We start from the raw sequence: 13,824 nt of genomic DNA on the forward strand, positions 1-13,824 counted from the left end.
CTAATCACTTAAAATATACACACTTAAATACACCTTAATTTTTCTTGTTGGAATCTTATAATTTCTATAATAGGAAATAACTCGCATAATTTTTTAAAGAAGAGCTTGTAAATCATCGTCGCTCTGAGATAAAACGCTTTAGAAGTTTAAAATGTTACTTTGGAGAGAAAAAAATCGGTGCAATGAGAAAATGTATGTTCCCTGCCTGTTATGCGAGCTAAACTTTGGTGTGTATTACGTGTTTATAGTGAAAATCCACCTTCATTACATATAAATAACACCAAGGCTAAAATAAATTCACTGATACTTACAATTCGTTCGGCGATCATTGTGACCTCATTCTGCGGAATTTTGTATTTCAGTTTTTGGCTGTTGCTTGAAATGTACAAAGGAATGTCACACCATTAAAAAATATATATATCTATATTATAGAAGACACGAATACAACTCTCGTCAATATCAATTGATAGAAGGAGTTTTTTCTTTCAAAATATATATGCAAGAAAAATGGCTATACTAGGTACATAGTTAGATAAACATGATTATTAGATACACCATGCAGTCTTAAGTCACTGTTTTGGTTCGTCATTTTCACACGTTTATTTTCTTTCTTTCCTTGTTTCTTTACTTCAGTTCAAATTGTCATCATCTCAAACTTATTCAATAAAATAATAAATTTCCAGAGTATTACTTACACAGAAAAAAAAAAAAGAATTTTTTTTGTGGTCAACACAAATATTCTTTGCCGACAAGTAAATCTTGCTGTCGTTAGTAAGCAACTAGGTTTACAACACAAGTTTTTTTTTTTTTTGCTGTCTATACAGATTATCTGGTGACATCCGTATTGACAAAACTACAGTATTCCCATAAAATAATGTCCCAGGTATAAAACTTAATAGTATTACTGTAAGCGTTGTAGAGTTTTGGTACAAGGTGACAATTAAAGAGTATCTCAAACAGTTTTATATAAGCGCATGCGCAAGTACTGCTTTGTTTTGTTTTTTTGTTTGCTTTCAGTGCCACCCACGAAAAATGGCGGCTCCTGAGCGTAAAGCTATTTGTGTTCTGCGATTTGCTAAGAGTGCATCTGTAATTTCCGCCCTCCCCCAATTGGAATCTCTTTGTACGAGAGCGGTTGACCGTAGAAGTCCCTGACCGTTGGATTGGTCGTAATGGCCGAGACGACAAGAGCTCTTTTTTCGCTGGCCTCCGCGTTGACCTGACATGACACCGCGTTATTTTTTGTTTTTTTTACTTTGGTGGCTTTATAAAAGATCGTGTCTACGTTCCGTCGCTACCCAATGATCTGCCTGAGTTGAGACACAAGGAATTGAAGTGGCCTATTGCTTCCATTACTCCGGATGTGTAAACCAAAGTGTGGGAAGAATTATTGGCTGGATGTGTGCCGTATTGCTGAAGGTACACATATTGAACATTTATAAGAAAGTTAGTTTAACTTCATTTCGATGTATGATTTGTTGTAAATTGTCTAAATTAAACCGTTATTGTTGAACCTGGGACATTGGTTAATGGACATCCTGTATTTTGTTGTCGTAAAAAAAAAAGCTTTCTCTCTCCAGTGTGCACTCTAAAAAAAATATTTGTACTTTTACAAGGGAAATTCTTGGAAACCCTGTTGCCAAGGACATTTCTTGCAAAACTACAAGGCAGAGCCTTGCAAAAATCGCACATGTGGTACAAAGCTCTGCCTCGTAGTTTTACAAGTAATGTCCTTGGCAACAGGGTTTTTCCAAAGATTTTCCTTGTGAAATATGCAAAAATTTTCTTTCAGTGCTGTGCGTTGGAGGTAGAGGTCGGGGCGTGGTTCTACAGGACGAAGCGCGACTTGTAGTGCTGGTCCGGGTAGTAGTTGAAGGCCTTGTCGAAGAGGGAGCCGGCGAGGTAGTTCCTCAGGTCTGAGGCCTGATTCGCCGACGGCGCGGGTCCGGGTCTGCCCTCGGCCGCCGAAGAGGTCGAGGAGGCGGAGGATCGCCCGCCGGAGTCCTCGGAAGCCGCCGTCGTGGACACGGCGCCCCTGGAGGCGTCAACCAGCAGCTCGGCTGCCCTCCGGTTGAAGCTGGGGTGCGGCCACACGCTCTCCACCTGCACGCGGTCGTGCCGGCCCAGGTCCTCCGGCAGGGACGCGTCGCGGAAGGACTCGAGGTCCTTGGAGAGCGGAGCAGCGGCGGCGGCGGAGGAGGAGGACCTGTCCTCCTGCAGCTGCCACTTGCCCGGGACCGCCAGCCCGGCGTGGCGGGAGTACGGCTCCCACATCTGGTAGGCGGGCGGGGCGCGCGCCCAAGGAGGGGAGGGATCGTTGTTGTTGTTGTCGTCGGCGGGCCGGGAGGTGTTGTCCGGCTCGGAGGAGACGTCGGCGCGCGGCCCTCGCTCGGACACGAGCTTGTCGAAGAACAACTCGTCCTGCTCCTGGCTGGGTAGAGGCACGCTCTCCTGGTGCGGCGCGTCGTGCGGACCTCGGCGTGGCTCCCTCTGCTCCGGGCGCCAGTCTAGCTGCTCGGCGTGTCGCCGGCGCGGGGGCAGCCTCGCCGGGAGCGCGGGCTCTCCGAGGGACCCCGGGTACCCGGACAGGAACCCCGCCGCCGGCGGCCGCCGCAGCAGCAGCGCGCGGTACAGCAGCTCGTCGGCCAAGGCGTCGCGCAGGAGGCCGCAGCAGGCGTCGGGAGGAGGAGCCGGCCGGTGGAAGGGCGAAGGCGCGGGCCACTCGCAGGACGGCGGCGGGAAGAAGGGCGGGCACAGACCCGGACACCCGGGGTAACACCTCGCCGGCACCGCTAACACGCAGGCCGCGAGCGCCAGCAGGATCGTCTGCAAACACCGCGACCGCAAACAGTGAGAAAAAACCTTCGTTCGTCCATGCTAAAATACAAATAGTTATACCTCAGTGCTGCCCTCTGCTATTGGTTCACGACTCACCTGGATGACTCTGGACCCAATGAGAAACACCCAACCAAAGCTTTATCGAATCACAGGCTGCTACGCTGGAACGTCTCACAAGACAGCAGCCAATAAGTGGGTGGCATTTGACCGAGTGTTCGTAGAACTATGGAGTTCATCCTACAGGTCATTGAACCCGCGAATTTTTCCGGTCCCTAGCTATAGGGACCGGAAAAAAAAAATTCGCGGGGTTCAATGACCTGCAGGATGAACTCCATAGTTAGGGGCCTGCAGATTTCGCGAAAAGATTTCGAGACCATATGAAAGTTAAAACACTATAGCGTCGTCTGTGTTTCGTGATTGGGTGAGTTTCTCCCAGGTGCATATCGAATGTGTAACAACACCAATCACAGTGATTCAGTGCGGAAGCAAACTGCGACCTGAGTGGCCCGGTATAATTAAGGCAATACTTCTCTCGCTAGACGGCCGCCAATCACAAGGAAGAAACCACAGGTGCGGGTATACCTTGTTGCAGTCTAATGAGTGTTCAGATCTTTTCGCGAAAAATACATGCCCCTATCCGTAGTTCTACGTACACAATAGCAGAGGCAGCACTGAGGTATAACTATTTGTATTTTAACCTATCGCGAAATGAATTCACGAATTTTTCCTGTCTCAACCGATAACATTTGTACAGTCTGGAATGCAAATGTTGGTTCACTCGAATGACCCATTTAATTGTTTCGCGAATTGTTTATCCCCGCCAAGAAGGATTAGGAACCAATAACAAAAATTTAAAAAAAAATTTAAAAACCAACCCTCTAACCGCATCCAGTGTGACCTGCAGAAAAGGACAACTGTAGGCAGCGGCTAATAAACACATGACTTCGTCTCAGTTGTGAAACTCATTTGTAGATAGCTCAAATTTCGCTCTGATCAAAACAGACAAAGAAATTCGCTGTTTTTTTTTCTCGCGATAGGCTAGAATCCAGATGCGTTAAACTTATTGCTGCTTCAGTGATTGACAGAAACTAGATAAAATTTGCGGGGTTCAATGACATCTAGGATAGACTTCACGATCCTCCATGTATTCGGAAAATTACACCTGCTCACTGGCTACTTTCATTGGCTAATTTCACAAAATGGTTAAAGTGCAGTTGGTAGTTTTCTAATGTTTATTATTAGTAGACAAAATATATTACTACGCTTAAGAATTTTATTCTGATGTATGATTATTACCCAAAATATACTTACCATTTTTTTTATTTGCGGTTGAATTTTGCAAAATATAAAAATTGTGGTTATTAGTTGTATGTTTATTATTGTACCCAATATCACTTACTACGCTTTATTAAATTTGGAGATATAAATAACAATTTTAAAAACATCTGGGTTCATAAGGGATAGCCCAATTAAGTTTTATTACAGTTTTATTAATTACTAATATTTAATATTTACATTACTAAAAAAAATAAAAGTACTTAGTCTGATCACCAATCACTCGCACTTAAAAATGTTTATTCACAAGTCACTCAATGTGTGTCAAGTTCCACAGTTCGCACTCCTCACTGGAGCTAGGCTCGACAGTGGTTCGCCCCTTACCTCGCGCCTGTCCACACACACAGTCTCGCGCCATCTCAGTCGCACTCTAGAGGCTTCATGTGTTTTTTATTTGTACCCAAAATCATTCATAACAATTAAATTTGGAGTTATAATTATTAATTTTAAAATTGCTTACCCCTTTTTCATCTGTTAGGGGGTGAATTTCGCAAAACATAAAAATTTATGATGTTTGTTTTTATACGTTTATTATTGGTAAACTCAAATAATTCGTTACTCTTAATTAAATCTGGAGATATAATTATTAAATTTTTTAAAATACTAGCTGCCCGACCCGGCTTCGCACGACTATACTAATGGGAAAAAATTAAGCCACATCTCCCATTTACAGTAATGGTAAATAAAATAAAAAATCAGTGAAAATTTATTACAATTCTGTATAATGTACCGGAGAGAAAATGAATAGCACCGGTGGTTTCCCGACTCGTGCACGTAACGTACAACTGATGTACCCGTACTTCGCTACGGCAGTCTACAGGCAGATCACTCTTGCGCCGCTCAGTATACATGCCCCTCCTTGTGGGTACGCCACTGCCGCGCGATGCCCGTTGCCATGAAGACCCAGAAGGCATGAACAATGCAAAATCCTGTTCTCCTGCAGACAAAGTACCCACTGTTGCCTGGTTTTAACCACCCATGGGATCTAATTTTCGGAAAATGTCATCCTGAGTAACATAAGGAACATTACTGTGAAGTTTCAAGTCTGTAAAATATATATACTTGAAAAAAAGGGCAATAAAAAACAAATTAAACACAGAGAGAGGAAAAAAACAATAGTTTAGGTTTGCGATTTAAAGTGATAAAAAGTATTTAAATAGGTACTAATTGAACTCTAATGAGGGTACTGATTGCTTCGTTGTTAATATCACAAGGGTGTTTTTTTACTTATATGGGAAAATTAAAAATGATAAGACATCTAGTGCGTGGCAACAATGTTAATAGGCAATAGGAAATAAACTTCTAGCGCCTGCGGCATTTTCAACACACACTTCGTACGTGTACTGCATGTTGTATCTAACCCCCTCCAACGCATTTGATTATAAATTGGACTTTTAGTAAGGATCCCTAATGCTATTGATAATATAATGTAGCCTATAGCCTTCCTCGATAAATGTACTATCCAACACTGAAAGAATTTTTCAAATCGGACCAGTGGTTCCTGAGATTAGCGCGTACAAACAAACAAACAAACAAATGCTTCAGCTTTATAATATTAGTATAGATTAACAGCGTTTTCACCTCTTAGGGGTTGCATTTCACAAAATAAAAAATTGTGGATGGAATTTTTTGTACGGTCTTTATTGGTACCCAAACACATTCATTAAGCCTAATTAAATTCGGAGATATAATTATTAAATTTTAAATAAAACTTACCCCTTCTCACTTCTTAGGGGTTGAATTTTGCAACATATAATAATTGTGGTGGGTAGTTATGGAATGATAATTATTGGTAAACATTATATTTTATTAAGTTGTGATTAGTTTCAGTAATATAATCAATTAACGTTAAACCATATTTACCCCTAATTCACCCCCTCAGGGTTAAAATTCTGTTTTTAGACAAAACCTTGTTTCTAAGTTAGCCAAAGAGCTTTCCATTTAAAATTCACTTCATCAAAATCCACCCAGTAGTTTTCGATATTTGCTCGAACAAACAGACAAACAGACAAAAAATCTAAAAACTATATTTTTGAGTTTTCAATAATGTAAATAGCCATTTGCAATATTTTTTTCTTTATAATTTCATCCATTATACAGACGTTTTGCCTCGAAAAGTTTTAATGTTAGTATTGATTTAGAAAGTTCAACCAAAATAAGAAAACATTCGGTAGTGTACATAGTTGGGAAGTTTTATTTATTTTTATTCTAACCACAGGATTTTTCAACCCCTTGCAATAATGTTTCTTTTTATGAAAAATTGTTACAGACAAAAGTTTTAGATAAAAGTTATAAGATTTACAAATAATTTCAACGGATTTGATAGTGTTCCTAACTAAGACGTTTCGAATTTTTTGTCATTCAACTCCTTATCCACCCCTTGCAGTTATGGTTGGTCGTATAAAAAAAATATTTACAGATGGAAATTCTAGATAATATTTATGAGATTTACAAACAGTTTTAATGGATTTAATAGTGTGCATATTAAAGGAGTTATGATTATTTTTTTGTCTTTCAACCCCTGTTATTTTCTAACCCTTACAATAATGGTTGGTTATATCAAAAATATTTTCGGATGAAAGTTGTTGATAATTTTTATGTTTACCAATAAAAACATATAGATTTATTAATGTACAAGGTACGTATTTATAATTTTTTTTGTTATTTGAAAACCATTATTTTTCAACCGTTTGCAGCAATGGTTCGTGTTATCAAAAATTGTTTCAGACAAAAGTTTTAGATAAAAATTATAAGATTTACAAACAATTCAAACGGATTTGATAATGTACCTACTAAGGGAGTTATGATTTTCTTTTAAATTCTATCTCTTATTATTTTTTAACCCCCATGCAGCTGAGTCAGAGACCAGAGCTTGACTCATGGCTGGATCTTGGAAGAATCTTGATTAATTTATAATTGGAAAAAAAAACTTCTCTCGAGCGAAAAGTAGGTACTGAAACGCGTAGCGTTTGCAAGAATCTTAAGGTTAAATTCGGATTTGGTAGAGTTTCAAATAGCATTACTTGAGAGCCAGATATTTGTTATTATTAGAGACTGGAAAAATTCGCGGGTTCAATGACCTCTAGGATAGACTTCACGATCCTTTATGAACTAGAACAAATTGCACCTGCTCATTGGATAATGACTCGGTAACACGTGTTACCTGGGATGCTTGTGATTTGATACTTCTTTTGTTGAAGGTTTTTCACTGGCTTAGAGTCCTTCAGGTAAATGGTTGTCCAATCACTGACTCATAAGTAATTAGAGACCTGTAAAATTCGCGGATTCATTTCGCGATAGGATGAGTCCAAATACTTTTGACAATATTTTGATTCAGTGATTGGGCAGCAGTTTATCTGAAGGACTCTGGGCCAATGAAAAATCTTTAACAGAAAAATTAGCGAATCACAATAATTCCAGTCAACAGGTGTTACGAGTCGGTAACCAATCAGCAGATGTAATTTGTACGAGTGCATAGAGGATCATGGAGTCTATCCTTTAGGGATTTGGAAATCGCAAATTTTTGCAGGTCTCTACTCATAATGAAGGTGAGCGAGTTTGGAGTCTAGCCTACCGCGAAATTAATCCGCGAATTTTTTCGGTCTCAAGTTATTATTATTGTCATTTTGTCTCTACCGCGTGATGACATCCGTGGAAGCCCGATCCCAGCGCACTCACTCCATGCGGCCGGGAAAGTAACTAGACGTGATCCTTGCAACGAGGAGTTTTTATTTAATACTATTTCTTGGACATGCTCCATTGCAGTTTTGCACTGTTCGTCACGGGGGAGAAAAAAAATCATAAATGCAAAATAAGAAATAAACAAAATTAAAACATAAAACCCACAGAAAAAAAAAGCTTAATCAGCTGATGTCGAAACGGATGAACCCAACGACGAACATAAAGAGGCTTTGTTTTCTGTGGGTTTTATTTTGTTTTCATATTTTTATTTATTATTTTACATTTATGAATTTTATTTTTCCCGTGACAAACAGTGCGAGACTGCAATGGCGTGTGTATAGAAGTTGTATTAAATCGTAAATAGACTAGTTTCCACCCGGGGCCAGAACTCATATTAGCGCGTCATCCCTCCCTTGTTTTTCTTTCTACTGACCAAACCAAACTATTTCACAATACATCACATTTTAATTCCACTATACCAAATAATTTTGAATCAACTTAGACGGTGAACAAATAGATTTATATGCAGTCATTTCGTTGGATAGTAGGTGTAAAAAAATACCAGGTTTTAAAATTTTTGAAGATAATTTTTTTTGAAATTTTCAATGCAAATACTTCCGTTCACTTGCCCTCCAAAAAAATTTTTTTTTGTTCCAACACCACGATATTACATCAATGTATCCATAGTTAGAGACCGGAAAAATTCGCGAGTTCAATGACCTGTATGATATACTCCACGATCCTCTATGCAGGCGGGAAAATTACATTTGAGCATTGGCTACTGACACGTGACACCTGTTTAACTGGGACGCTAGTGATTCGATACTTCTTTCGTTTAAGGTTCTTAATTGGCCACGTGTCGTTAAGATAAACTGTGTCCCAATCACCGATGCAGTTAAAAGGCAAATGTTTTTGGATTCTAGTCTATCACGAAATGAATCCGCGAATTTTTCCGCTCTCTATCTATAGTTAGAGACCGGAAAAATTCGCGAATTCATTTCGCGATAGGCTAAAAAACAAATCGTTACACCTCAGTGCGGCCTCTGCTATTGGCTCACAACTCACCTGGACGACTCTGGGCCGATGAGAAACACCCCAACAAAAGCTTTATCGAATCACAGGCTGCTACGCTGGAACGTCTCACAAGATGATAGCAGCCAATGAGTGGGTGGCATTTGACCGAGTGTACGTAGAACTATGGAGTTCATTCATCCTAGATGGTCATTGAAACCCCGCGAATTTTTCCGGTCCCTATCTATAGTTAGGGATAGGAAAAATTCGCGGGTTCAATGACCTGCAGGATGAACTCCATAGTTCTACGTACACTCGGTCAAATGCCACCCACCCATTGGCTACCGTCTTGTGAGACGTCCCAGCGTAGCAGCCTGTGATTCGATAAAGCTTTGGGTTGGGTGTTTCTCATTGGCCCAGAGTCATCCAGGTGAGATGTGAGCCAATAGCAGAGGCAGCACTGAGGTGTAACTATTTGTATTTTTTAGCCTGTCGCGAATTGAACCCGCGAATTTTTCCTATCTATCTATAGTATATAAAAAAAATCCTCTGGCAGTCTAGCGCCCGGGGCACAAGTCCCTTCCCCCCCCCCCCCCCCCCCCCCCCGCCACTCACCCGAGTCATCTTAGCGACGAGAGCGGCTCCTGAGTATCGTGACGTCACGTGTCCACCCGCGCATAGTCCAGAGGAGACGCGACCCCCGGGTATTTATGCTCCTGTGGCGGCCTGCCTCCCGCGACGCTGGCGAAATAAGACACCTCCCTCCCTCCCTCCCTCCCTTCCCCCCTCCAGAAACACTCCTTCAATAATCCCCCTCGGTGACGACTGCCCAGACGTCGTGGCCTTGTGTGTCTTCGGGCGCGACCCTGGTGTCGCCTCGCGGCCCCTCCCCTCACCAATCCCCCCCTTCACAATCACCGCCGGTGTCCGGCGCAAACAATACATGCGCGTCGATCCGGCATTTCTTGACTCGGTGTACCCCGTATCCCGGCACCGATCAGGGAAGCCTATACGATGTGCATTCTGTATTGCACAGCCCCGAACTAGCCCGAATATCTACCTTCGGCCAACGTCGGCGTTAAAATGATTTTGACAGTATTTTTTAACGTAGCTATGCTAACCTAACATAACCAACCATCCACAATTTTGTAAAGTAATAAACAAAAAAAAAACTGACGAAGTTGGTCGAAGGTAGATATTCGGGCTTGTTCGGGTCTGTGCAATACAGAATGTACATCATAGGCTCTTCCACCAATCAAGCCACTCGAAGAGAATTATTTTTTTTCTTTTTGAAATTCGTCTGTTTATTATTATTATTATTATTATTATTTTGTTTTGCATAGAGATTTTCCGTGGAGTTAGGGAATTCGCCACGGGAGACGGCAATGCTGTGACGTGGTTGGTCACTTTTCAACCTCGCCATTGTATTACGCCCGAACCATTGCGGTCCACGGTCTGACGATGGGGTAGTGAGTATGAATTAGGATCTCCGTCGTTAAAAAAAAACAGTCACTTCCTGAGAACACTACACTTCAGCCAATGTTTTGGGCGTCTAACCAATAAGGCGCAACGATTAGTTTAATTTTTTTTTGGGGGGGGGGGGGGGAGGAGGGAAATGGTTTCATGCCGTTAGTATGTAATCAATAGAGACCTGTAAAATTCGCGGATTCATTTCACGATAGGATAGAGTCCAAATACTTTTGACATTATTTTACTTCAGTGATTAGGCCACAGTTTATCTGAAGGACTCTGGGCCAATGAAAAATCTTTAACAGAAGAATCAGCGAATCACGATCATTCCAGTCAACAGCGTTACGAGTCGGTAACCAATCAGCAGATGTAATTTGCACGAGTGCATAGAGGATCGTGGAGTCTATCCTTCAGGGATTTGAAATCGCGAATTTTACAGGTCTCTAGTAATCATGCAGACATGGCCACCACCTGAGATTTTCGACCATATTACTTTTTTTATAATCTCCATGGCAACGGCTATTGCATTATTGATAACTTTATTCACTGTCTGATCTTAATCCAGTATTTATGTAGTTATATTTGCCATCACGTAGACACGCTATTGGTTATAGTAAATGCGAACTTGAAGGCCCATTAAAAAAAAAAACCGCTGAATCCAATACGTCGTCTTCTTTGTTACAAACATTTTTTTTTTTCAAAAGCTGATTTCCAAAATTTTATTTAGTTTCTATTTTCTTTTACTCGAGGCATGGCAGTGGCGTACCTAAGAGGAGGGGCATGTATGTCGAGCAGTGCGTGTGTTTTCCGCCTGTGGACTATCGTAGCGAAGCACCGTTATATCAGCTAGTGATTATTATACTTTGCACTTGCTGACTTCTTCTGGACACATGATCCATTCATTCTTTTCATCCTTCCTTGGACATTGCGAAACACAAGATTTTTAGAAACTGGACCAGTCAACTTTTTTTTTAATAGCCCCGCTACATGAAACAAAATTCCCCTTTAATGTAGACGTAAAAAGGTTTTTAACTTTAATAATCCGTGTTTAGGGAATGAAAAAAATTCGCGTTTCCAGTCACCTAAGGATGGATTCCACAATGTTCCACATACGACGGGAAATGCCACTTGGTCGTTGGCTAATGCCTCGTGGGGTAGGTTAACTAGGATGATAGTGTTCCTATGCTTCTAACCAAATTTGGCCAAATCACAGATGCAGGAAACAAGTTAAATTTGTTTTGGCTTCTACACTGTTAAAATAAATTGGTTGTCTGTAAAGTCGGTTTACGGACGACAGTTTAACGTGACAACGTCATAACAAAACATTGATAAAATGATTGCATACTTTTATGAATAAAATGGAATCATTTTTATTGAATTATAACTATTTTGTATGGATACAAAGAAGGAGTGAAATGAAATCTACAAATTTAATTTAATTTGCACTCATTAATTCAAATATGTTTATTACTTTAACTAACAGATTATTTTAATTGTAACTTTTATACATGTTTGCTAATTAACTTCTTCCAATCTGTGTTATTCTGTTAAGGATAGGACGATGATAGGAAAAGTAGGAAACGAATTGGAGTGTTTCAAGTTTAATTTGCCTCGAAAAAGTCAATTCGATGGTTTGTTCCAACCGAGTGGAAGATAGATAGATGCGGCGCAAGCGTACCATGAGCGTAACGGGACACAGCGTAACGGGACAATGTGCGTAAAGGGACAATGTGTGTAACGGGACACTTTTTCTTGCGTGCAGCCGGCGTTCATCGATTTATTAGACGTTGTCACGTCAAAAAAATTTTCACCTTCAATTTACGTAGAACGCTAGTTAAAAATTATCCAGGGATCTTCGTAAGTTTGCGGACACTGAGTTCACCTAATTTTAAAAAATAATCTTCGTGTGTAGTAACAAACCCATAATTTATTTTTGTACACATGTTTACCTTTGTTTGAAACGAAACACGGAACTCGCAATTCCAAACGCTGCGTAGTTTCTGCGAAGGTTCAGTTATTCTAAACTCTTCGTTTATCTTGAGTCCCGGTCATTCGTTGAAAATGTCCGTTTTGATGTGATTTCGAACAATGTTAGGCTATCGGGAAATTAATCCAAGGCGGGTTTTTTTTTCCCCGTGTTTCACACACAAAAGAGCACTGCAGAAAAAAAAAAATAAACAAAGTTTTCGGTTATGCCTCTGCTTTGGTAAACACTTTCGCTCTCCGCACGCAAGCATGTGTGTGGTTGACTTGCAGGCGCTCGAAGGGCGACCCCGAACAAGAGACCGTCGGCGGAAATATTTCCCGTCCGGTATGGAGCCTTGACCCGGTTCTCGCCGACGCGTCGCGGTCATCCGGGCGCGCGGGCCGTCGTGGGTGCGTCTGGAATACACGTACCACGACGTGAGCCCCGTGCACGGGGACCGCTCACAGACGGGAAGCCTTCTTTTTACAGACGAGAGAGCCAAACGCCCGATCGTTAGAGACCCGGAAAAATTCGCGGTTTCAATGGCCTTCAGGATAGTCTACGCATTCCCCTGTACACTCGGGCAAATAACGCAAGTTCATATGGCTGCCGACTTTGTAAGTCGTCTCGGCTGGTTTTTCTGTGATTCGATCCTTCTTTGGTTGAGGGTTTATAATTGGTTTGAGATTCATCCAGATGAACAGTAAGCCAATAGCAAAATCATCTAAGAGGTATATGTATTTGAATTTTAGCCTATTGCCGAATGAATCCGCGAATTTATCCGGTCTCTACCGATCGTTAGAGACCCGGAAATTTCGCGGATTCTTCTGGCCTCAGGATAGAATTCAAAGTTATGGGTGTGCTCGACCCGTGTTTACTTTCCCCCATCGGATGATTTCTTAGCGAGAACATTTTTATCCTTGTTATTTGGCACTACCTGATTCGCTTACTTCTCTCCTGGCTGGGCATCGCTGGCTCACGGTCGTAGACGGTCGTGTCCAAACAACAACATGAACACAGTGCGACAGTGTGGAAGTTTGCATTCTAGCTTGCGACTAAATGAATCCGCGAAATTTCCGGGTCTCTACCGATCGTTAGAGACAGGAAAAATTCGCGGATTAATTTCGTGATAGGCTGAAATCCAATCACGTGTACAATTCTGCTGGTTTTGCTATTGGCCCGAAGTTTAACTTGAGCTCTCTGGACCAATTAGAGATTTATCGACCAAAGAATCATCGAATCACAAGCTACCTAGTGGAGACGCCTCACAAGTTATCACCCAATAAACACACGTGTTTGCTTGAAAAATGCAGAGGATAATGGAGGCTATCCCAGAGGTGATTGAATCCGCGAATTGTTCCGGTCTCTACCGATCGTGCGTCTTTGGTTTTTTTTGTTCATTGTAACTCATGATAACTAATGGTTAGAGACCGAAAAAATTCGCAAATTCATATCGCGATAGGCTAAAATACAAATAGTTATACCTCAGTGCTGCCTCTGCCAACTCAGCTGGATGACTCTGG

The 13,824-nt window shown here is 41.4% G+C and overlaps 1 protein-coding gene across 1 annotated transcript; it reads right to left on the bottom strand.

The window, feature by feature from the left end:
• Nucleotides 1-1,555: 1,555 nt before the first annotated feature.
• LOC134538347 (uncharacterized) lies at nt 1,556-9,555 on the bottom strand. The gene is made up of 2 exons (XM_063379590.1): nt 9,481-9,555; nt 1,556-2,826 (listed from the first exon to the last, which is right to left on the bottom strand). The coding sequence occupies exons 1-2, from the start codon at nt 9,487-9,489 to the stop codon at nt 1,828-1,830; spliced, it is 1,008 nt and encodes a 335-aa protein (XP_063235660.1). The 5' UTR covers nt 9,490-9,555; the 3' UTR covers nt 1,556-1,827.
• Nucleotides 9,556-13,824: the final 4,269 nt, after the last annotated feature.

The sequence above is a fragment of the Bacillus rossius genome, chromosome 13, assembly GCF_032445375.1.
Source record: "Bacillus rossius redtenbacheri isolate Brsri chromosome 13, Brsri_v3, whole genome shotgun sequence".
NCBI lineage: Eukaryota > Metazoa > Arthropoda > Insecta > Phasmatodea > Bacillidae > Bacillus > Bacillus rossius.